The 26171-nt window shown below is 40.9% G+C and overlaps 2 protein-coding genes across 2 annotated transcripts in view; one reads left to right on the top strand and one right to left on the bottom strand.

The window, feature by feature from the left end:
• CALD1 (caldesmon 1) overlaps nt 1-17228 on the bottom strand; it is a 98277-nt gene extending 81049 nt beyond the window's left edge. The window contains 2 exon segments of the mRNA XM_027699740.1: nt 16164-16275; nt 16975-17228. Coding sequence (XP_027555541.1) covers nt 16164-16234 — 71 coding nt within the window. The 5' untranslated portion in view covers nt 16235-16275; nt 16975-17228.
• LOC113975574 (aldo-keto reductase family 1 member B10-like) overlaps nt 1-26171 on the top strand; it is a 307380-nt gene that overhangs the window by 82558 nt on the left and 198651 nt on the right. The gene's annotated exons all lie outside the window — the stretch shown is intronic.

Below are 26171 nucleotides of genomic sequence, written 5' to 3'. Positions count from 1 at the left end.
GCAGGCGGTTCTATGTCTTTTGAGACTCATAAGGTGAAGTAGCATTTGCCCTAGTTTATGAAACGCCCAAAATGCAGCTTGCAAGCAAACTGCAGAGCAGGCTGTTCTGTAAGAAAGCTCACAGCTGTTCTCTGCCTTAGAGAGATGATGTGGTCCTGTGACTGAGACATGGCCCCAGGTCTGCCACTAAGTGATTAAAGATGGAGCTTGAAGTAAAATATGTTATGACAACCTAAACCTATGATGATAAAGGCACATTTGCAAGAAACAGGGATGTGGTTCTGGTTTAAGGAAAAAAAAAACAAACCAGCAGAAAACAAATCCAAGGAAAAATTATTAATCTGATATGGCCATAGCTGCTATCCCAGGTGAGGAATCCAGTGCACAAATGGCAGAAGGGTACCTTCAGTCAAAGGATCTGGTATTGCTCCTGCCCTATTTTCTGATTGCTTTCCCCAAAAATAAGCATTATGTTTGTTAGTTTTGGCCAGAACAAGTCTCCAGATGTCTTCCACGTCCTTCTCTCACACAGACTCTCCACAACATATTAAAGTACCCTATCCATTGGCCTTTCAAGATGTGACTCTAAAGCTTGCACAAGCATTTGAAAGCCTCTTCAGTCTGCTCTTAAACAAAACCTATGCCAGGTGAAATGTCCAAAAATCCAGTAGAAAGGGGCTACAAGGAGGTGCTGTTACTCCTCTCCAGCTTCTGAAAGCGTTTATTGAATTAAGTACAGAGTTGCTCCATAAAAACCCTGAATCCTATGCAAATCAGCTCATGCCATCTCAGTGTCAGCCACCCAACAGTCAGTAAGTCCAAGATTATCAGGCTGCCAACCTAATCATATCCTCCCTTGCCAGGGGAAATCATCAGCACATGCACTGCAGTATCTCCCTATCAACACCCCAGAGTCCACAGTGAGTGGTAGAGATAAGCAATGGCTCTGTATACAATTTTCCCTCCAATAAAATATACAGAGTTCTTATCAAGTGTAAGTGAGGTGGGCAAACCTCCATAGAGCTTAAAACTTATGGAGGAGGACGTCTGAAGTCTATAACTAAAGCTTCTTTTCATGGCTTCTCCTTCTAAAGATGGCCTGCACATTGGGCCTGGGTGATTTCTACATCATTCTCCAAACTCTGCAGCTGCAGCTTGGAGAAGATCTAATAAAAAAACAAGCAAGCACAAAGCATTCATACATACCCTTTGATAGGTTTTTGGCTGTGCCATTGAGTCCCTCATCACCCCCTATTGGCAAAGATAAAGCAACAGCACTACCACATTACAAGGGTGATGGAGGGATTTACATGGAGTAAATAACTGACAAGTAAATAATTGACAAGATCTCCAATGCTCTGAGGATGGGAATGTATAAAGCAGCTTACATTATGAGAGGCTCTACAGTGCTAAAGAAAGGAGTAAAAGCAGTAAAAATGACACTACTATTCCCAACACAAGGAATCACCTTCATCTACCTTTCAAGCAATCTACTCTGGACAGATTTCTTTATGTTTATGCTTAAATCCTTAGTTCATCTTATTAAGTATTTAAGGTTTAAAGAGTCTAAATTCTAACTAGCAAAGAGGTTGTCCTATTAAAAAAAAAAGTTAATTTTAAACCCCTTCTGCAACTCTGTTTATCCTGTGCTGCAGAACAGCTTGAAGGCACCACATAAGTAGGCCATGAACAGAGAAACCCATTTCCTGTAAAACCTGACAGTTCACATGATAATAGCTTATATTTGCAGAAGCATCTTCTCTATCAAAAGTGTTTTACAAACTATAGACACATATCTCTAGCAAAATGCAGTTACTGCTGGTGTAAAAATCAGCAGCCTACAAAATCATGTACTCCAGTGGGACAAGGAAATATTTTTGGCTACCAACACCCAGTGTTGCCCATTAAAATTCTTTACCTCTGAGTACTGAACAACAACATTTGCGACACGTAATCCAAATAAAGACAACATTCAGAATATTTTTATTAAAAACAATTGTCTTGAATACAATTTACAATATATGAGGTAGCTGCCGGATGTCGATAGAAAATGAACACATGTTGTAAATTCAGTGCTTGGTAATAAGGAAAATGCATATGTTCCCCCAAGTCTGCTTCTCTGTAGGTAGGACCAAAGGGCAACATTATGTCATTTCCCTTTGCGCAGGACTCCCTATTGGCTTTTATAAAGAATTTGGCTTAAAGACTGATGACAGGGTACATACAGCCCAAGTTGAGGGAAGAACAACCAATAAATAAATGAAGATGGGCTGGTGACAGAAGAGTAATTTTTAGTCACCAAGACATCTTACCAGTATTTTCTTCCAGCAGTATAATGAGGACAGGACAGATTCTCTCTGCCCTCAGTTATGCCAATCTCTTAAACCCAGAGTAATCACTAAAAGTGCACAAGCACTGAAAAGAGGATTCATTCTGAATAGCTATGAAGGTATGACATAGTCTGTTAAATGGGTCCTCTGAGTTTAACTGGCAGCCAACCCCTTCCTCCTAGATCTATCTTGATTTAAAACATATTCATTAATAATTGCTTGAATTTCAGAGTTCTTCTGTTATCTGCAAGCATTGACAGGAGTTTAAAAGCTTTCATCAGCTAAACTGCATGTTTTGTGATGTTTACTCCACTTCTGTGTATTTATGCCTTTATCGCCTCAAAGCAAGATATTATATCCAGCAAAATCCTGCAGCCAACAGACTGAGAAGTCACATTTTCTACAAAGTCAGCATAACCATAAGCATGCAAGACCTATAATGATATCAAAGTCAGTACATCAGGATCTCATTGTAAGTATGATGTGAGCATGATAGGTGAAATCGGGATGGAGCCAGCAAAGTAACAGGGAAACAGATGAAGAAAGTTAGACTTAAAAGATGTGAGTCACCAAAACAACACCCTCAAGCACTTCTCTTTACTCAAAGTGTCAGAGCTGGTGACACAGATGAAGTCTTTCCTTATCATCACAGTTTAATAGGTACCATATTAGTAATTAGAATTTGGCTTAAAAACCGATGACAGGGTACAGCCCAAGTTGAGGGAAGAACAACCAATAAATAAATGAGGATGGATGTGTGACAGAAAAGTCATTCCTGGTCTCCAAGATGAAAAATTAGATTACAGTACACAAAATATTAGATTACAGGTCCATTATATTTGCCTAAACATTTCTGGTTTACCTTGAAGATATATTTTCTTCATTCAATTTATGTATATCCTGTACATATATTAAGGCCTGACAAAACATGGTAATATTTTCATTACTTAGTAGGAGGTTTTCTCATATTAATTTAACCACCAATATGTTCTTTCCTGTTAGAATATTGAAATGACTCAATCATTCCATGAAAAATTTTGGTGAGAAATAAGACCGTAGCCCTGAAGCAACTTAAGCAACCCTCCAGTCTAAGATGATTACATGCTAATGAGAGAAAAGATTCTCTAGCTCATACAAGGGAGAAGGGGAAGGCAGGCAGAATTAAACCTTTTCCTTAAACAAGTTCATCTTATGGCATTCCATCACAGACAAACCCTCCAGCTATCATAACTCACTGGCTTGAAAAGGTCATTAGAACTCTGTCCCATTTTGTTGGGAGAATGAAAAGCCACATTCGTAGCCATGACATGAAAATTTGCCCTTGGTATTGCTGTGGGGTAATCTGAACCCTGAAACCCTATAGAGGCATTTCTTGGGGGCATTGTTCATGAAATATCAGCCCAGCACATGCACACACATTCTCTGTGTGACAGTCACAAATACATCTTGCAGCCCCAGTGAGCGCAGCAATATCATCGATACAAAATACACAGCACTTCAGGCTCTGCTTTTTCCCCTCTTTCTGTACTTCCCTACCCAAATATTTCCTTCTCCTTTTCAGAATAGCCTGAACATGTGGCACCAGACACATGATGCCTGCACTGAAAAAGTTAGCTGCAGTGGAAGCATTTTGTTATCCGTGTCGCTGACCTTCAGAGGAATACCCCACTGTGCAAGCTGGACCATAAAAGGAATCCATGTGTTGCCAGTGTTTAGAAAAGCCATCTCCTTGTCTTTCCCAGCTATGGTGCTGCCTTATTAAGACACTGAAGTAGTAGCTGCTGGAGAATCTCGGGAATGATCTGAGTAACACTGCCCAAAAAAAGCTTGTCGTTTTGTATGTGCTGAATACGAACTCGAAAAAGCTGTGAGGACTGCTCAGCTTGGTGATTACAGGCTAGTAAGAGAAACCTATTCTAAAGAAACTACAGTCACGCTATTCCTGTGGAAATACACGATTTTTTTTTCCTTTCCAACCAATCATAAACATTTTCTCCAGGGGAAAAAGGGAGAAAACAGACTGAACATTGAGGACTTCATCTCGAGGGATGGCATGATGTGACATACTGATGCAATGGTATAATCATCTCACAAGAGTGCACTTGGACAAAAAAATCATCTGCACATGGATCATGAAAAGGGTTTTCCTCTCCAGTCTCTATTGTGCTCTGGTCCTTTGACAAGATGATAAGCACTAAGTGCAAGGAGTGGAGGCAGCCTTTCGTGGTGGTTTACTTTTCAACTGTAAGCATTTCTGTGAAAATCTGATTGCTAGGTTTTGATTAGAAGTTTTTGAATTCACTTGAAGGTTAAAAATAAATTTATGAGGTTTGTTGGCTGGTTTTTTCTTCCTCTTCCCAAAAGATCCATTTCACTAAAAGCCATTTATACCACTTATCTTCTTTTCTCTGCTAAAAAACACAGAAGGAAAAAGTTTTGTTCTTTATATTAAGTAAGCGTTCCGCTCAACTTCAGCCCTATTTATTTCTCAACACTGTATTATAACACTGACTTTCAGAAATTCTCAGGATTGATACACAGAGTATCTGATTTTCTGCCTATCACTATGAAACCAGCTTGTTAGCACTGTCTGCTTGTTGGAATTTTGCTCAACAAAAACATCCTCCCCACCCCCAAGCCCAAAAGACGTATTTCTACGAGTTAAGCTGTCTTGTGGTAAGAAACTGTAGGTCTTGTGAACAAGTAACTGTATATGTTTCCAATCATTTCTGCAGTGCTATTCTCATTTTAAAAGTGATGCTGCTTAGATTTTTCTTTCTAGTCTCTCCCTATTCACTTTTGAAGCGTAATAGTCCAAGGAATTCAGCTGCCGGGAGCGGGAATAGCAGTAGTGATTGGCTGACTCTGCCAGCCTTCCCCTGATCTGTACCTGATCCCATACAACATGTAACATTAAGGCACTGAAGGTAGATCAATGTCTGAGCCTCCCTGTCTATTATTATCTATGCCTCCCATCCCTCCACAGAGCCAAGTTAACAGCAGAAACAAAAGCAGCTATAGGAAGAAGCAGGATTTGCATGGAAAGTGAGGATCAACAGAGATTACTCGTCAGGGAGTCCAGCACCAAAGCACCTCATCACAGTTACAGAGTCCTTGTCTCTGCACAGAAGTAGCAAAAGTTTACCTCAAACCTGGTTTGAAACCAAGTGCAGTAAATCAATGTAAACCTCCCAGTTCAAATCACAGAATAGTTAGGGCTGAACGGGACCCCTGGAGATCATCTAGTCCAACCTCCAGCATGACTGGGCTTACCCTCCTGTGTTGTTTCACAATAAGACCAATTTTGCAAGAGGTTTGGCTGACAAGCAGTAAATTGAGTCACGGTAATTTGGTTACTTTCCCCTGTGTGCATTTAATTGACTTAAAAATTTACCACTATATACATCAGGTTTAAATCATACAAAGAGGGCTCACGAAGAACGGAGTGCTGGCTCAAGTGAATCAGTTTGTATACCAAGATGTTGTCTCAAGCTAGCAGAAGAGGTAAGTAGCAGTATGGAGAAGCAACTTTAGCAGACTTTTGAAGAAGCTCTGCTTTTGAGTACTAATTTTCAGCACTTCTCTCACGGTCTCAGCACAAGAACACAGTCTGCCTAGAAGATAACCTTTACCAGAGCAGTCCCTGTTGCTGGTTTAAAAAATGTCCGCATCAAAAATGGGTCACGAGCTGCCTTAAAGGAAACTGAGGCATGTTTTCAGCAAATGACAGGGAAAAAAACAACTCAAACCAAAAGACAGTCACAACTTGCTGTTGATTTTCTATGTCAGCATGACAAACTTGCTGGCCTTTTATTCAACAGACTATCCAGTAAAGACCATTAAGCAAGTTTATTTGGACCAATCAACGGGTTTTCACGTAAAGAGGAGAAAAACATGTATTTATATTTCCTTAATGTCAACCAAGATGAAGCTAACCTTTAACTGTCACATACACTACCCACTAGTCTACACTTTCCGATAAGTGAAAAAAAGAGCATGCTGCTCTACTTTTCCACTTCCCATCACCCTTGCTGCTTCCCAGGAAGAGAAGGGCTCAGCTGCAACACTGGCACAAATACTGCTCCTTCTAATCTGTAGCTGTATTGCTTCTGTTAACTTGACCCCTCTGGTCAGGCTGCAGGCCAGCATTCCCAGGGACTGCGCTGTCATTAGACTTCTTTTCTAAGGAGTAGTTGCCCACTGACCTTATTTCTGGTCAGGAATATTTCTAGAGCTGCATGCTGATGAATTAAGTTGACCAAGAAGCACAGTCACCTAATGACTTTATTCTATGAAACACCTTGATCACACAAGAATAATCTTCTGGCGAGAAGGATTTTCCTTGTTTAGCATGAACTAATAAGTAGGTTATGATGAGAGAAATAAAACTGCCGATAAAAATTTATCTTCAATAATTAAAAACTAATTAAGGGCACAAAGCCAAAAATGCAGAAGCTAATCCACCAAATGAGATGCTTCTGCAAGTTGAAATCAGTTTGGAGTTCTATTTGCAAATCACATTTTCCCACCGTAGTTCTTTCAACTGAGCTGTAAAAGGATGACTTTACCCAGGCTGACAGCAATTTGATAGTGTTTTCATACTTTGCTTATTTGTGTGTAAAACTTGTTAGCGTTTGATTTTATTTAATCTATTATCCCTGCAAACCAATTTATCCAAGCTTTTTTAAAGGGAAATCTAATATTCTGATTATCTGGTTTAATTTAAGATATTAGATCATAAAGACGTTAATAAAATGCAAACTCACACTGAGAAGCAGATGTTCCTAGGAGCACACTGGCTAAATTTATTTTCATGTCACTCCTTAGACAGTCTTACAGCTGGGCAATAACTTCAGTCTCTATCGTGCCTAATAGCTTCTACCATTCTGAGCCCAGAATGCCCTGAAGAATTAAGCAACAAATTCAGCAGTGTTTTTGTTCCCTGAGAAAAAGGCTTTGCAATCTAACAACTAGGGGATCATATCCATCCAAGTCTGGAAAGCTGTGGGTTTAGAGGCTGTTTCTAGTTACTCTCTTCCATTCAGGGCAAAAGAGCAAACTAAACACTGACAATGCTCTCCTTCGGAGCAGCCTCCCCCAGACACCTTAATACCTCCCCCAGACACAGTGTTGTGTCACCACATATGCAGAGCAGCTCTCTGGGCTCAGGACCACCAGCCCAAGTCTGTCCCCAGATGCTCTACTCATAAGTAGTTGCTCAGCCCCTGGGGCCAGGGTGTGGGTGCTGTGGCAGGAGGGCAGCTCAGGGCAGCCCTGCTCACTTTGCTCCCACCTTCCCTCTTAGGCAACAGCAAGAAGGGCTGTACTAGCAATCAACCTGCATGTCAGGGGCTGTGAGAAGTAACCAGCTGTCTGAGCAGCACTTTATGGCTTTCTGTCCAAAAAAGGCATCAAGACCCTGTGTGACCTACCTCAGTGGGCAGGCTGAACAATCAGGATATATGTCATCAGCCACTTGCAACATGCCCATGCAGCCAACAGAATATATTATGACAGATAAATGTATCAAATGTACTCACCTGAAAAACAGTTTTAAAACTTTTTTTAAGACAAGGTATTCAACCACCAACTGCTTTTGTACGGGAACAACATGGCTTTCCTTTTGCTTTTTTTTAAACTAAATTAAATTTGTTGCAGAGCATCACTATTAAAAATAAGGCCTTATTTAATCAAAAGAAGGGTTAAAGTAGAATTTTCAAACTCATTTGTAAGCATATGGATTTGTGTGATGCAGTAGACACAATCCTTATGGCCTGAGAATGCTTCTTTATACAATGAATTAAATTAACCCTGCCTCTTTTGCTAGCTGGATATCAGGCATGTGGGAAATGACCAAGCAGCTGAGAGCTCAATTATATACTTTCTGTCTAGGGAGAAATACAGATCAACTGGGTTTATCTAAGAAGAGAGACTGGGTTAGGCATCTAACAAATAGCTTAGAAACAGCTCTGGGAGGTTTTCCTGACAACTGATACTGGCTGTCCAGATCAATGAAGGTGAGAGACTGTTCTGCCTGAGGAAGACTCTGACAAAAGTAGACCAGGGACGAAGAACTGAATCTCTTTTATTCTGGGTCAGTTTAGAACAGTGTCTTTGGTCTCTGCTTCATGGAGTTAACTGAAGGCAACCTACATGGAGGGCTGAAGTACTCCTTACCAGGGAACAGAAAACGCTCCTGGGGAGTCTGAGGTGCTGTGTCTGCCTCCAAGGGGCATACATAGGTATACTCACAGACATCACACTGCTCCACTGGGGCTGGTATGGGAAGTTTGAAGGCTCTCTGCCTTCACAACCTTAGGCCAATGTACAGTTAATGCAGCTTTTTTGCATTTCAAGTATCTCAAGCCTTTTGTGCGAGCAAATTCAGAGGGCAGATATGATTTACACTGTTTGAAGGTGCAATGACAGATGGACAGTGCTGCAAGAGCACTGCAGGCTACTGTAGCTTAATAGACTGCGTACTGCCAGTTTGCATATAACATACTAAAGAGACGTTATTTTTCAACAAAACATGGCAGGAAAGCCACTGACACTTCTTGTACTGAATCAGCTACATTCCTTCAGCCTCACGATTTTCTTTGTGCAATGCGTATATTTTGGTCCAATTCTGAAAATCATGGTAAAATATCGCATTGTATTACTCCTCACATGGTGCTCTTTTAAACAAGCACACTAAAATTGTCAATAATGAGCACCAAAAGCTGTGTCTCCATGCCCATATTTATTAGGCATTTAAATAAGATCCAGTTCATGAAGGACTAGTTAAAGCTCATAAATATACAGTAGGAAAAAAAGGGCAGACTTCTCTTTGGTGGTAGGTGGGTAGGTGGGTAGGTGGTTATAGGCTTGGATTTCTCTTCTCACCCAGGAATTTCCAAAATTCCTTGGTGTTTCCAAAGCCCACCTGTCACTCTGCTGAATGGGATTAAAGATGGAGCATTTTGCTAGCTGTCTGGGTGCTAGATTTGGGCTGTCCTCCCAAAAGCTTAGGTGGTACAGTACATGTAGTACACAGATTATAGAATGATCTTGACATATACGTGGATTACTATATGAAATACTAAGGACCTGATTTTGTTGTCTGCTTATGAATTGCAGTTGGTTTAGCTCAGTAAAGTTCATACTCTACACGTCTTATTACGAAGAACAAAGCTTCTTTTATAAAACATTTCTTCACAACAATGTTAAAGAAAATATAATCTGAAAAAAACACACAATAGCTGTAAAATTATGCCGTAAATTCTACTAAGCTTTGCATATGTTTGGTTATTTCCTCCAGGGCATTTGAAAAGCTACAATAGCAAAGACTTGTGTAGTATCCACTCTCACTTGAGAATGGCTGCAGCAGAGCATGCTTTAATGAGCCACTGGGTCATGCTTTTCCCTCTGGGTTTAAGAATGAACTCCAAGAACTGCACAACGACAATGCAATGCGAAGGGCCAAACCCACCTCAACAATTCAAATATGTCCTGTCAGTCCTGGAGTTCAAGGCAGCTGTGGAGACAGGTTAACAAGTGTGCTTCAATTTTTTCTCAACTCTCATGCATTTCTGATCCTATTTATTCATTGTCTTAATATTTAACTCTTGGGCAGACGATGTCACATCTCAGCTCTATCAGAAGGTGAGTATTTTGCAGAAAGACAAACAGAAACCTTCAAAATATTTGCAACTTCAGGATATATGAAGTTTGTGGAGACATAAAGCCACTGTAGTTTCTGTTCTAGTAGCAGATGAGGCTTGGAATAGACAAGGGCACAGCCCTCAAGAGGACAGAGACTGAACTTTTGGGTAAGTACAATTGTGAAATAAAACATGAACCTTGGGAAACAACATGGTACACATATGCAGCCAGCTCCTCTTATGTTTAAACATGCACTCGTTGAAAACTTGTATTAAGATCATATTCTCCTTTCCCTGTACACAAGCCTGAATTGAAGCACAGTTGAAGCACTCTGAACACTCTCTAATAAAAATATAACCAGGCACTTGGGAACAAGAAGTGGGCAAGTCCGTCTTTCAAGAAAAAAAAATAAAAAATGGAAAGGAACCATTTATGTTCATTCCTAGACTCTGAACACCGTTTCATATTTGTTACTAATGTACACCCTATACTAGGGATAATGCCAATGCAGGAATGAGAAGCACCTTGAAAAGTTATTTGTGGTCATTCAGTGTTGATCTAACATGGACACACACTTACCCTCACCATCCTGGACAGGAAAAGGAAATTATTTACTTTCTGTGGGTGACAAGGACAACACTTTTTGGCTCTCCAGAATCATTTAGATGCTATGGAAACAAATATGTCCTGTCTTACCTCTCCAGAAGACAAGAAACACGCTTCTCATTGTCCTGCAAAGATGTACCCTACTGGATTTACCTTCTTAACTTGGTGAATCAGTCCTTTGTATGTTTACTTGAGCTACACCAGACTCAACAGGAACAGTAAAATGTTAAATGTCTTTCTGGTTCTGTACACGCCTTCAGGGATCTGGACTGAAATTCGCTTGACTCCTTTTTCAGTCATACCAAGATAAGTTTTGGAAGTAACCATATGTCCTCTTTTTAACTGAAGTTGCATTAAGTTACCACTCCAGGAGACTTTAAGCCTGCTGCAGGCTGTTGCCATCCCCGACCTGCAAGCTGGGTTATTTCCATGAGCATTCCCCAACCCACATCCAAGAATATGAACCACACTGCCCTATAAAACTGTTTAAGTGAGAGACTGGAAGGAGTTTGCAATTGAGCCCTTGGATGCTTTTCCTTTTTTTTTTTTAAAGAATCTTTAACTACTGCCTTTAATAATTTATGAGGAATTATACAGCTTTAATGGCAGTGTTTTTCTGTATGTCCTACTCACATACCCTTTTTAGGGTATATTTAGTAACGTCTGATTGGTCTGCAAAAAGATGAGCCCTTTAGTCAGGACAACTGTGACCCCTGTCAGGACATTTTACAGGATGGATTTAGAGAGTCTTTTCAGTGATTCATGATTTGATGCTAGATAGCCACTTCTCTTTGACCTATTTTTACAACAGGATGACCTACACCTCTCTTTCCCCAAGAAATGACCTGCAGTTCCTTAGGGAAGAACATTACACAGGGCAAAACTGTGGTTCAGATTCAAAGTTAAGCTTCAGCTAAATGGAGACCAGTATGACAATGACCTTCCTGAAATGTTCAGTCATGATGGTATGACAATGAAGTAAATTGTATCATCTTCCCAGTACAATTAAAAAAAAAAAAAAAAACCAAAAAAAAAACCCAAACAACACAAACACCAAGGAGAGGTGAAAATACATTGCTGGTACAATGACAAATCATCCAGTCATAAAACTGAGGCTTAAGTGCTACATAGATTGACCTAAGAACTATTCTTTAGACAGTTGAAGGGGCCAATTTTTTCTCTCAATTATGCTGAAGTCAAGGAGGTAGGTCTATTGTCACTTCAAGAAGTATTTCACCTCAGTTTTTCACTGCAGCTGCATGCAACTGTGGCAGACCAAAGTGCATCAGCAAGATAGAAAGCACCACTCCTCTAGACACACACACTCTACCCAGCCCCAGGCTAAATTCTTCCAGTGTCGATTACAACATCAAAATGACAAAACCCAATGGTTTTGTTCAAGAGAACATATTTTACTGTCTAGGAAGAGCCACGAAGCAGCAGGTGGTATTTGTTTTTTCCCTTGTTGAAAGTCAATCCCCCGTGCTTCAATTACATATGGGATTTTTCCTGTCACTTAAGTGCAATCCATTTCTGTAACAGCCCTGACACTCCAGCACAGTATGTACCCTGTGGCTGGGAAGGCAAAGCATTCATCCAGCTCCTTCAAGGCTGCCACTGAGACTGCCTCATAAATCAACTGTCTGGAATAACTCAGGTAGGGCTTAATCCAAAGCCCACTGAAGTTGGTGGAAAGCTTCACACTGATTTCAGCTAGCTCTGGACTGGTACCTCAAGCTTTATACATCGTCCCAAGCAAAGGACTCTCTCTGTCTCTGGGGAGCAGGACAAAGCCTTGGTTTTGCCACAGAGCAGTTAAAGACATAGCACATCCCATCACCCAAATGACTGGTAGGGTCATTTTTTCCCTGACCTCACACCTGACCAGTACAGACCAGATGAAAAATGCCAGGAGACTGGCACAGCCAACACTGTCATACTTTGTCCTGGGTTTCCCAGCCTATGTCTGAAAAGCCTTGTTCTCCCATGAGGTACAAGAGCTGCTGGGTCTCCGCCAGCCTCAGCACGTGCAATAAATCTGACAGCCTGGGAGAAAGCTGGACAAAGTCCCATATGTCTGCTGTTGGACACATGCCCCCTAGACAGGTCTGCAGTGCTGCTACAAATATGTTGATAGGCCTCCAGATATCCAGACAAATATAAATAGTAAAAAAAATTCCGGCTGGACAAAATTTCTGGGTGGGCGCAGTGAGCCTTTGTGGGGAATCCAGAATGTGTGGGATACCTAGAAAAAGTAAGAGATTAAAATGCCAAAAAACCACTTGCTTTCTGAGTTGATGTCAATTTGTATCTGAGTTGCCACAGTATGAACTACTAGCCAGAGCACATACCAAGGGTGAAACACAATGTTGGTCCTCAAAAGAGAAAATTGGCCTCTTCGTAGGCTCAGTCCTAAGCATAAGAACCCACGGTGCCAGGGCTACACAACACAACAAAGCATCATTTCCAAATGATTTCTAATGGAAAAAAAAAAAAAAACAAACAAAATGCAAAGCTTGATACCAGACTTCCAGGACTGAACTTAGACTAAGCTTCTCCAAAGATCAGACTTAAATAGCTGGGCACCAGTGACTCCAGCATCATGGACACTTGGGAATGTGATGGCATGTGTATCCTGACCAGTCCTAACATGGCCTCTGGCCCCTGGTAAAGGCACAATAATATCAAGTCACTTCCTGTTGGCCATGTGGTGCATGAGTCCACACTGCTACAACACATTTTCACCCCCTGGTCTTTCTTGGGCACAGGCATCAGGCTAGAAAGACATGCATTCCATGTACCTTCATTCCAGGAAATGGCAAAATGTGTCACTGCAACTGGCTGAGCTACAAATACTGTTTGATATGGTATGCTTGTATTTCCAGGTTTACTATTCTATTCAAAGAAGTCTAAGCAGTGTCTGGGAGACCTAGCAAACATTTTACAGCCTACACAATCATCCATCTGTCCATCTTCCAATGGAAATGCTTACAACTGGTGGTGGTTTCCCCATAGTCAGGCTACAGCCCACTGATGGAAGGGTGCAGGGAAATGCCTTGTGCCCAAGCAGCAGGTGCCAGCGCTCAGAGCCGACAGAGCATTTTCAACCTCCACACTGCACCTTAGGGCTGCACAATTCGCTACATAAAATGCTTGAAAGCATGCAGAGGAAAGCCTGCTGTAGCTCATGGCATGTATGCGATCGTGTTGTGGTCGTATTTTAAAGGTAAATATGATCCCCAAATACCCAAAAATCTGAATTCGCCAAAACCAATCCAGCATCACATATTCATTTGTTAATGACTGCCCCAATGCTGCTGCCTTTCACTAGACATGAGCAGTGCAGCACAATGGGGACAAACACTGAACTCAGCTCCTCCTCCACGTTACCTACCCCTGCCAGAGCAGAGTTCGGGATGTCCTGGCTTCCAGGGTCAAGTCTGAATTTGAGAGTCAGGCTCTGCTTTTGCTAAGGCAAACCAAAAATAAAAAAGCCAGACTAAATTATTTTTAAGATCTCAAGATTTTTAAAGCAATCTGGTGACTTTAAAGGAGTCTGACTCGTGGTACTTGAATGCTTGAAGTTGGCAGCAGTGGAGGGAGTACAGCAAGAGTTAGCGTAGAGCAATTTACTGTTAAAAGGCTTCAAATGTGTGGGAAAGGTCATGGAGCATCTGCAGCAATTTGGGAGAAAATAGGGACACAGGCCTAAGCCCTTTTCTTCTGGCCAGGCTGCCATAGAGCTCCCCTCCTCCCTGAAGACTACCACACTAAATCCCAACAAAACCACCCTAGACATGGTTAAAACACTTTCCAAAAGCAAGGATGGGATATATACCTGAAGCCCTGGATTTAAGCTTCACTAGTGTCAAAAGGCAGAATCCTTACCCCCAACTCCCTGCTACCCTCACAAGCCAGCCATGGCTGATGCCCAGGCCACACTACAGGCTCTGCACACTCACATAAGAGCTTGGAGGTCTTCAAAGGGAAGTCAAGCAACACTTTTCTGTAGTAGAAAACACCTTCCAAACTATACCCCCCAGCACCCTCCACAGGCCACCCAGGGTCCCTATTCACAAAAAAAACCCTAAAATTTGAGCCTTTCCTTAAACAAATTTTCTTAAAGCAGAAGTGCACTGCAAGTATATAAACATCATGTGCTATACCATAAACTAGTACGGGCTCTGCAGTCCCTCCCATGCTGCCCAACACACACATACAGCCCCAGGCCCAGGGGAAAGGGAAACTTTCTGGCTGTTTAGTGCATGGCACATTTGCTGCTCTGCCTTTCAGGGATGGCAATGGCTGCACTGTGCAAAGGGAGGCTGCCGCTTTATTTCCCTTTGGCCACCAAACTTCACAGGAGTTTATTTATCTGCCAGCAACGCTGCTGCTTTCCAGAGCTCGTGGGTTCAGTGAGCCTGACAAGAGCTCACACACCCAGTTTTACATAGCAGCACTTCCTTTGTGAAGAAAGTTAGCTATTGCATCTCATCTACCTGGGATTCCCTCCTGCCCCCCAAATATCATCAATTTTCATTAGACAGTTAGTGATGTAGCAGGACCTTATTAAAAAGTTCAAAGCAGGCATACAAAGTACACTGCATTCTGCTGGCTTTCATTTAAAACTGCTCTGAAAAATCGCTTTTCTTCTGTAGCATTCAGAATCCAAAACACCAGGGTTTTGCCAGATCATGGGAAAGGACAGAAATGAAAATGAAGTCCATATTCAGAATGAAGTACAAAAATGGGAACAAAATGTGCTTAAATCTAGCTTTTATTTTTTTAAATTGGCACGGCATTAATAAACTAAATCAAATCTTTATATCACTGAAGACATTACAAAAATAAGTGGAGCCTGACTTTCTCCCTGCATATACCAGTGCAAATCATTGGAAATCCCACAAAAGCAAAGAGAACTATACAAGTGTAAAACAGGTCAGCTAATGAAATGTCGTTCCCAGTATCTTCATGGTGTTTCTTTCATAAATTGACATCATCATACCCACATCAAGTTCTGCTTTCATTTTCACCAAAATAAATCTGTAATAACTGGTAGCAAATGCTGCCCTTGTTGCCCACATAAAGTGACTGTAAATGAATAAAAAGCGACAGGCAGTACAAACACAGCAGCAATTGCATAGTAATGGCAGACAATTCACAGATATGCTATACTGCATATACCAAGTCTATATCAGCTTTCAATTATATCTTAGTACTTTAGCTCTAATATACATATTATCGAACATATATAAATATCTGACAAACACAATCCCTTCTGCACAACACCCACATAGCATCTGAGCATGAGCTTTCCTATCAATGATTTCAAGCACCCATATTCCACCTTTGATGTTCACATTTATCCACATAACAAAATAACTAGAAGCCAGGACATTTACAACAGCCTAAGCGAATTAGGCACTGGACACCCCTCATCTCTCCCACAATATTAACTAATATGTTAGCACAAGGACTCTTTGGTTATCTATAGCATACTTTGGAACTTGAGACAGAGATTCTCAAAGCCACTGCTAGTCAAAGACAACCCACCAGCACCATTTTCCGTATGTAGCACCTCACCTCTCTGCTTCAAGGCGCATTTCCTCACGCTTTTGCCTCCTGAGTTCTCTGCGGCGTTCAAAGTCATCCATGGTGGGTGTTTAAGCGTTTCAAGCTCTGGAAAGATCCAAATCTGAAAGGGAGAGGATCACTTAGACGAGAGCGAAAACACAATGGATGTGTTTAAACGACTGAGTCCATTTAGTTTTGCTTTGCTGTCTTAACTTCACTGTAACTATTTTCTTTTTCCATCAAAAAATTTAACTTCCTCAGCATTGTTGAGATAAACAAGATTAATGAAATGTCTCGTAGGATAAACATAGCCTGTGCCTGCGTTTAGTTTCCTAGTTAAAATTAAATCAACATGCTTTAAGTAAGGACTGTATACATCTGCTAGCCGCAGACTAGCTATTTGTAACGTCACAGGTCTTTTCCACAAACAAAAGCAGCAATTCAGCGGGATTTTAACTTTAAGCTTCAAATTTTTCGTCAGAGCAGTAAAAACACTGCATGAGAGTTCTTATTTTCTTTAGTTTCACAGATAATTAAAAGTTTTGCAAAAGTAAGCTCTTGTCTGACCGTTCCCACCCCCCCTTCATAAGAAAGGGAAAAAAAAGTGAAAAGAGGAGAAAACGAGATGAGAGGGAAAAAAAAGGAAAAGAGAAAAAAGTAAGGGGAAAAAAGAGAGTGAAAGCAGAAAAGAAGAAAAATAACCCACCACCTTTAAATATCACCCAACAGAAGCCAAACTATATACAAAGCCTACTCAAAGAACAAAAAGAAGCAATATTTTTTTTTGTAGTTTAATTCACGAATTTTCCCCATGCCCTACCTTCTTCTTTAGGTTTTAATCCATGAAGTATTTTCCCCTTTACAGTTCTTCATATACAAAGCCTTTCCAGTCTTGGTTTATATCCCATCAAGCCGAGTATTACAGAATTCCCCTGCAGCCCCCAAACCAAAAATGACTACCAGAAAAGGGAAAGCTGTTCTCTTTTTGTCCCTGCTTTGTTTACAGAGCTGTCAGTGGTTAGTTAAACTCTGCCTGGAATCTGGCATTTAAGGCCTGCTCTAAGATTGCTTCCTGTGCAGGGCTGGAGGCCTCAGCTTCCTCTGCAATCCTAAACTCTGTGCTGCACTCTGAGGATTTCCACCCCCCATGGCTCCCCCCCCCAGACCACGTTTCCCAGCCCATTAGTCCATTTATGCTGCAGAGAAAGCCACCGTGCAGATGCTGACTAGAACTTTCAAAAGTGGCTTATGAGATCCTGGCAGTTTAAAGGAAACAAAGCCAAGGTGCATTTGTAAGTTATTTGAAGCACTCTGTTTGCAGATGTAGATCTGTCTTGCGGCTTTATATTCCTTCCCGCCGGTGCAGCTTCCAAGTGTCCTCCACATAAAATCAGTGGCACTAGTAAAGCCTTTCATGGCTTAAGGGAACTGATGGCTTTTTTTTGACCCAGTTTTTGGATTAAAACACTGCTGAGGGCAAGGGTTTTGGAAGGTTATCTTATTAGTTTACTTTTCCTAGGGGTGTTTTTCTTTCTGATTTGTTCCTGGATTGGGGAATTTAAAATTTTGTTGTTGTTGATGTGATTTTCATTGCATTTGTCTGGCTGGGGTTGTTCTGTGGAGGTTCAAAGGGAAAGTTAATTTTGCAAATCTGATAGAGACACTGCACTTGCTGCTGCTTGCTGGTTTGTTTTTGTTTTTTTTTAACTCACAGTTAGACCATATATCTAAAAAGCAAGTTGTAATAAGACTTTTTTCCAATCTTATGTTAATTTACTCTTACCACCACGTACTCCTTGAAAAACACTGAACAGCTTATCTGCTGTCTTTTCCCAAGAAGTGTTTCCACCTCTGCCTACATGTCTAATCCAGTCTCAGTTCCTCTGCTAGAGGGCCTGTGAGTTGCAGAACTGATGTGGTTGCCCCTGGCTGAAACAAGGATCAAAGGAGGAATGGTACCCTACAGAGCAAGTTCAAAGCAACATGCTGGGTTTCTGTGCACAGAAGGCAGATGACGGTGTCTGGAGAAACTAAGACTGTACCAGGCAGCAGCATTTATTCTGTGGAGTATAGTCACCATCAGGAATTTAAAATATAAAGAGTTGTCAGTTAGGATGACAACTTGTGTGCTAGAATTGAAAATCCCCAAGTTTTTTTCCTGCTCTACCTTCCCAAAGCAGACACGCTTTGGCATCTGATTTATTTGCACCTTTATCACCTCTCTCCACCTCTGTTAAGGTACATTCTTCTTCTGCACAGCGCCTGACTCTGTGCACCAACGTTATACCCATCCACCCCTTTCCTTTCTGCATGGCCCTCAACACCATCTCTCATCTCTAAAAGCTCAAGCTCTCTTCCTCATGAGGAAGTATGAGGAGGATAATAACAACAGTCCAGAACTATTTCTGTTCTTCTTCCACTCTGGGAGATTGCACAGCAGTGATAAGAAGTTCCCAGGTGCAGCAACCTATCTCCATCCTCAGGGTGTTTTTCTGTTCTGCATTGGATATCAGATGGATGGTTGTCTTGGGAGGACATCTAGGGTTTATTAAAGTGCCTCCTCTAAAAGGATTGAGGTCCAGCCACTGCATGATATTCAGAAGACTTGCAATCCAAATATCTTTTTTTCAAAAATTAGGAAGCCATTGGGAAATAGAGATCAAGACAACAGTACAACATTTAGTTAGCAAAGCTATACCAGTGCAAGAAAAGGAGTCATCAGTTCACTTGAAGAAGTCTACTATTCAGTGCTGTTCACTGTCTTCCCAAAAATGATAGTCATTCAGCCTTTGAGAACCACTGGACAATAACATCAATCCATCTAAAAATGTCTCCTATGTCCACAAAAATATATAATATACATTATGTATTTTTTATATAGTGTATAAAATCTAAGATTCTCAGACAGTTCTTGCCTCTCAAAAATTGCTTTACTTATAGATTAAGGTACCAATTATTTGAAGCATTTTCTACAAACTATTTTTGGGAGCATGCACCTTTTAATGCTTCTATTTTAAAATGGAAATTGTTCATGAGTGAAAACATCCTGGGACAAAATGTAACACACCACCTAGCTCCACTCCAGAGCCTTCAGAACCACATGTAAAAATATCTCTCTCTGTAATCATCTCATGTGTATAAAGAAATTTTTTTTTTTCATTCTTTGACTGCATTTTTTTTCCTCTTACACAGTTGAATAATTTGATGTCAGAACAAAAAAGTTTAATTTTTCTGAAAAGAGGAAAACCATCCCTAAGAAAACCATTTCAAATCAAAAGCAATGTTTCATTCAACCTCCAAACCCCAAAAAGTTATCCAGTTTTATTTTAAATGTAAAAATTTTGGTTTTAAAAGTATGATGGAAAATATTTTGATACCTTTTTTCTCCAAATTATTTCCGGGTATGTTTTTCACCTAATTCAAGCAGAAGTCATCAATAAATTTTAAAGAAACAGAAATATATCTATATATCTATATATCTATATCTCAAATAGATGTAGATGGTTTGACCAGTGCTATTCCCCTGACATCCACACATATTTGCAAATTACTGGAATATGGGCTATTCTTACACTGTGAAAAGGTTCATCACAAAACTTATCAGTTTGTTGCTTCTGCCTGAAAACAAGACCCTACCATCTTTTCAACCTTTACACCACTGAAATAATAATGAAAGAATCTAAAGTGGGCACTTGAGAGTTTTCCACCACCAGACTCAGAAGAGGGACCTATAGAAGAATGCTACAAAGATCTTTGACCTTGCCTTTTTTAAAAAAAAAAAAAGGAAAAACCTCCTGGAATATGCTGAAGGTAATTCTTTCTCGGGACCTCAGGTTTTACACAGCCTCACATACAAAGGTCTTCTCAGGGTCTCCATGTCTTTTGATTCTGAGACTGAACCTTTACGTCTTGATATGTTTGATGAACCCTGTGGTTTTCCTGAAGACATACTGAGACAAAGAGATGACACATAAGCAAACTAACTTACCTACAACATTTACTCACATTGCCACGTTACTTGAATCAGAATCACGGCAAAGTTTGTGCCCTTGCAAACACCATGTCCCAGCAAAAAAACCTCTTCATTTCAAAAGCTACACGAATCTATCCCTCCCTCTCTGCACTTCACATAATGCCTTTGATCTTCAGTTGACTATGGTTTATTGCTAAAATGTGTTGGCTTTCACTGTCTTGCTAAGAAGTCCATTCTTCAAGAAAGGATGTTTAATCCCTCACAGAACAAGGCACATATATGCAATTCCCATTCCCCTTTATGTTTCATCCCATAAGAGAGTTCAAAACTTTTAAAATCTTACTTCTTTAAGCTTTCATCAAGATATAAAATCAGAGGAAGGCACAGTTATACACAATTGTAAGTGGCAACTAAGTATTTGAATAGCAATTTACTAAAATATGCTTTTTGAAAGCAAAAACATAAATTGGCTTTGTAGAAACACATACAAAACCACATAACCGTATAATTCCAGTATAGACAGTAAAATAACTTACTGCTCTGGCTCAGATTTAATACTGTCCTCACCTTATTCCCAGCACTGGTTTCAGAGACAACTCAGCATCCAGGGGAACTTACAAAACAGATGAGCCAGACTGTTAAAAAGCAAAAATGCAAACTGCTACTCAGGTCTTTGACAAACAGAAATGTCTTTCTTTCGAGACCTATCAGTCATCTTTCCATTACACTGAATGAGCTTCCAGAGTGCAATGTTTACACAGAATCCCTGCACCCGCTTCAACCTAGTTGAGCCAAGAAACTTCAAGTCAAAGCATATTCCCTAATATAGCACGGCTGTGTATTGCACATGGTTCTACACAAGCCATGTCTGGTCACAGCATTGTACAAGCACATGCCATCTTGCTTTCTTTGTAATGAGAGGAACCTTCTGCTAAATTTCCTAGCTTATCTAAAGACATCTGCATGCAGCATGTACCAGCTACATCCCCTTCCTTCCTTATCCCAACAAGCCTCTCATGCTGGTGAATGAAGTGGCATACCAGCACACACCCACCCTGCACTAATGTAGAATCTCACTGATGTGGGAGTTGATAAAAATTTTTGGACCCTTCCAAGTCCAGCTACACACAGATTGTCTACATTCTTGCAACTGGACATTTGATTGTCCTCAGACCTGTCCTCACTGCAGGATCAGGCGATAACACAAGACCTAAGTTCTTGCCCTGTCATTGCCCTCTTTTATTTCTTAACACTACCACCAAAAGTATCAAATGTCTCATTAAAGTTTGACCAAGACTGCAACAGCTTTGTGAGTTGTACCCCATTAATCCAAATGGCCCATTTGCCCATTTGTCTCCACTTCAGTTGTCCCAAAGCGCTGGTGTGGAAGTGTGGACTTTTCAAATATCAGTAAAGGAACTGCTTAGTGAGAAGCACAGAGAATATTTTACTTTGGCTGGCTACATGCCATGATGTCTGCTGTATCCTTAGGATATTTCCCTTTCTTTCTACGTCCTTCACCTCAGAAGTGAAAACAGAACCCCGTCGTTGCCCCTTTTGCAGCTGAAAGCAGGTCAGCAAGCAACATTTGTTGTCTAAATGTGACTTGTTTAATCTGGCACCCATGAAATGCGGGTATGACAAACATTCTACTGCAATATCTGGGAGAATTAGAGTTCCTTAATCTATATTCAGTCAAAACAAATAAATCGTGGTTTTTAATAAAATCTGTCAAAAAATTTGGAAATTATTTTCATTGCTCCCCTATTAATTCTGCTTCAGAAGCATTCAGTGCCACTCAGAACTTTTAGAAACAGGTATAACTTCATCTAAGTCAAAAAGTGGAGTTCAAAAGACTGATTTGTCTTTGGTCATACCTCATGCATGCCCTTTCTTTAATCTGAGGTGCTGGATATCTCTGGAATCATACAAACTCAAGCAGCTTTATACCTTCCCAAACAGAATAGCTCATTTGGAACTGAAGGCAAAACAAACATACCACGTCATATGAACACACAGTTTTATTCCAATCTAGCCTGTGCCTTGTTTCATCTGATCACGCTTGTTAGGACTTCCACAGATAATTCATCAATGGCAAACCAACCAAGTGCAGTTCATAGTTAGCACAGGAAAATCAAACTTTGGAGGTTTCTCAAGGTCTCAGTTTTAGTTCTTAGAACATTTCGCTTCCAGCTACATGTGTATGTCCAAACCACTGACTTTATGTGAAAAAGGCAGATAATTTCCTAGAATTTCAACAAGGAAGTCAAAGCCCCCATCTATTAAAATCTCTGCTTTTAGTATAAGGTACATTTTCCATCTTGTCTCTCATGAGAGTAAAAAAAGCGTATGTACATTGGTGGGACATTTTTAAACCTGATGAACATGTTAGTTAACATCTCTGTGGCATCCTAAGCAAAAGTATAAAGTAATTACATAGAAAAGAGATTCTCAGTTGGTGCCCTGCAGACTATGATGGCCCACGGGACCACACCATGGTCCAGGCCCTCAATTCATGTAGGTGCTGAACATGTTTCACCCACCTTCAGCACAGGTTACCAGAGTGTACATCACAAATGTCCTTGAAGCTGCCAGGCCCTGTGTCAGCTCCAGCTGCTGCAGGGTGAAGCACATGAAAGTGCTGACAGTGACCTTTCTATATGATTTTGTCCCTGCTGAAGGTAGCTCGGGACTGCAATTAAAAGATCCATGGCTGGTCCATCTCTTGTATCCATGGTCTAATTCAGCACTGAGGAAGAAGCACTACAGAGCTTCATTGTCTCAGAGCTGTTAGCAAACATCTAGTGTGCTGCTGCCAACACCACAAGACACTTCTAAGCATGCAGCAGTATCAGCTCTCATCTCAGAGCCAGTCAGTTGCAATGGAAAGTCCCCATTTTTCTTTACTCCCTTGGGGAGGTTGAGTCTGGGTGTACCATTTCCATTCCTACTTCCTTCCTCTCCTTTCTCCTACTGCACAGTGACATAAGGGTCTAGTAGAGCTTTCTCTCGACCTTTGGATTTGCATATACTGGTCCCACCCCTGATCTCTGTGACATTTGTCTATCATTTCCCATTAGCAAACAAATGAAGAAACAGGACACTGCTGGAAGCTGCTGGCACAGCCACTGGTTCTCATGGTAGGAGGATTGACCCTTGACTCTCCTCTTCAACTGTCCTCTGAAGTATTTCAAATATGTTGTCCCCAAAGATCAAAAGATACTGAAATATTATTCGTATACAAACCAGAGTTGGAATCCTGGTCCTGTTGGAATCCCTGGCACACTTCCCAGAGTCTTCAATCAGGACTGGATTCCACCCTCGCAGGACAAATTCATCTAATATATACTATGAAAGTTTGTTAAGCTTACCCTGCATGTCAGAAACTGTTCTGATCTCAGATTTTGCCAATAAAGGCTGCTTCATCCTCTCATACCTTTGTGCACATGCATGCAAAGGCAGAATTTCTTTTACTCCTGTAGTGCTTATTTGTGGGAAACAAATTATTTTTACTCATGCTGTTACCACTGAGGAAATACTTAGCCTTTGCTGGATATATAAAGGGCAGAAAAGCTGCACTGCCCCTTACTACTGTTTAATCATAAGTGCAAATATCACAGGTAATGACAATGATGGCCACATTCTGAAGGACAAAATACACAGAAATTGAAGGGGTTTTATACTCCACAAAACCATTTGTAGAAGTGCTTAGTCCCAAGATGAGCTCTGAGTTGCATTCACTTTTTCTCTGCAATCAAAGTCTGGGAAGCAGGCTCATAGAATATCATTCACTAGTTACCCTTGCCTTTTATCTGCTTCTACCAGCAAACACCTTCATCTAATCACAAGAATGCCCATACAACGCACTTAGTCCTCAAGTGTGCTTTCCCACAAATTTGTGGCCTGACAGTTGAAATTGTGGCAATGTCCCTGCTGTTGGCCAGCTTCACCTCTCACCGAAACTCCAAGAGTAGAAAACCAGCGCCCATGCCAACAACTTCCAGTTAGGAGCTCTTTGCTCTTAATAATAGGAAAGAATGACAATCTCACATGCCCAAGACATACTAAAGAGGAAAATGCACTTCTTGCCCTGTTAAATGAAATACCAATTGTCCTACTGATTTCTAATAGAAAAAAAATCAGAGCTTGGAAAATAATATCACACAGGCAGAAGCTGCACAGCGGTAGAAAGCCAGTCTTCAATTTCTGGCCTGCACAAACCAAACTGCTACCACATATCCCTTTAAAGGCAGATGGAAACAGAAATGCCTGCAGGAGCTGATGACCGTGCACCAAGTACTAACCACTGTGATGCTGCCAGTCCCTTCTGGATTTGCAGAGCCGCAAAAACCTATACAGCGAGGTACCACCACAAGAGTATGAAGCAGAACAAGCCATGGGAGCAGAAAGCATGCGGGGACTCTTGCCTAGTGGATTTAGCCACCCAGTGATGCAGCAGTAATGACACAAGATGGGGCAGTCTGGTGCCCATCATGACAACCAGAGGCTCATACAGCAGTCACAGCTCTGGCAATAGGCAGAGGGGTTGAGCTAGGAGAGGGGCAGGCATCAGCCAGGGAAGACGGTGCTCTAAGTGCAGGAGCATTTCTTCTGCACCAGTGGTAGCAGTGCAGTTCTCCACATTTGACTTTCCACTTAAGAAGGGTTTTCCTGTCCAGGCAAGGAGCTGATCATAAATGGGAAGAATCTGCCACTCTGACTTCTGGTACTCTGCTCCCGTCCCTCTCATTTGATGCCCTCCTCTTGTCCTACACTTGCAACCACTTCTGTTGAGCTTCATGCTCACATGCAATCTTTCAGCAATAGGTTTTCTGAATTTGTTTCCAAGTAGGTTTCATGAATGTTTTAGCACTGTGTTCACATACTTCCTCTGTATCTCTCAAGTCTTGGATTAAAAAGCTAAGGTAATGCCATTAAAAATAATAAAACATCTGAGCAAATCTTAAGGTAATGTTCCAACAGCAACATTTGTTCAGCCAGGCTTCAAACTCTACACGTTTTCTGGAAGACATGTCAAAATACAAAATCATGATATATTAAGCTACATAGTCAGTCATAAAAAAGTAATAGAAAATAATATGAAGATACAATGTAGCCAGCTTACTGTGCCTTCAGTTTTGTAATTTCAATCCTTTTTTTTTCCGTCTTAAAACATGCAGCTCTAGGAATCCAGCTCTTCCTAATGCTGAGGATCATAAACTCAAATAAGAGTTGATGGGGTCTCTCTTGCTTGCTCTATTGAGCCAGCAGTAAGCAACAATACCAAGTTTTAGTAATTTTTAAAGAAAAAAAAGAAACATTACAAAAAATCCCATATACCTAAGCTTCTTCAGATTGCTGTTATTCCTAGCTGTGCTCTAAGGGACAATCAGTATTTTGAATACAACCACTTCCTCAGAAGAAATGAATGATAAATTTTCAAGGTCTTGCCTGGTGCTCTTTAACTCATCTTCCCTCCCAACACCAGTACACTTACACAAACACAATGCACGTCACTGTGATAGATACATTGCTGTTACTCAACAGCAGAGCATCATGGAAAACTGTGGAATTCCATCTGGAATGGATCCAGCTGCAGAAACTTCTACTGAGCATTTCCAGCTCACACTTTTAGTCATCTTTAAAAGCAAAACCCAGATTGTTGCCTGCCAATTTGTCTCTAATAGGCAGCAATTCTGTGTCATTTTGGTTGAAAACTGAAGCTTTAAAGAGGTAAAGCAGGGCAGCAAAAATGCAAAGCCTTTGAGCACAACAATTCAGACAGGGTACCACAAAATAGATGTCCCTCAAACCATTTGCCATATTTGAATTTTACGTCATACATCCCCACTTTATGCTGAGTTTAGCTGAAAACAAGGAAACACTAACACAACAATGTCACCAAACCAGAAGACCCAACAACAATGAGGCTTTGCTACGATGAAAAGAAAAATAGGCAAGATGACACACTTGCATACTCTACCTGAGCCAGTACAAAACGTGATGCAGTAAGACTACAATATTGTCAGCTTCCCTCACGAGAC

Source organism: Neopelma chrysocephalum, unplaced genomic scaffold (assembly GCF_003984885.1).
Source record: "Neopelma chrysocephalum unplaced genomic scaffold, ASM398488v2 Primary Assembly neopelma1_139, whole genome shotgun sequence".
In the NCBI taxonomy this organism is placed as follows: Eukaryota; Metazoa; Chordata; class Aves; order Passeriformes; family Pipridae; genus Neopelma; species Neopelma chrysocephalum.
This window is presented reverse-complemented; position numbering and strand designations above follow the sequence as displayed.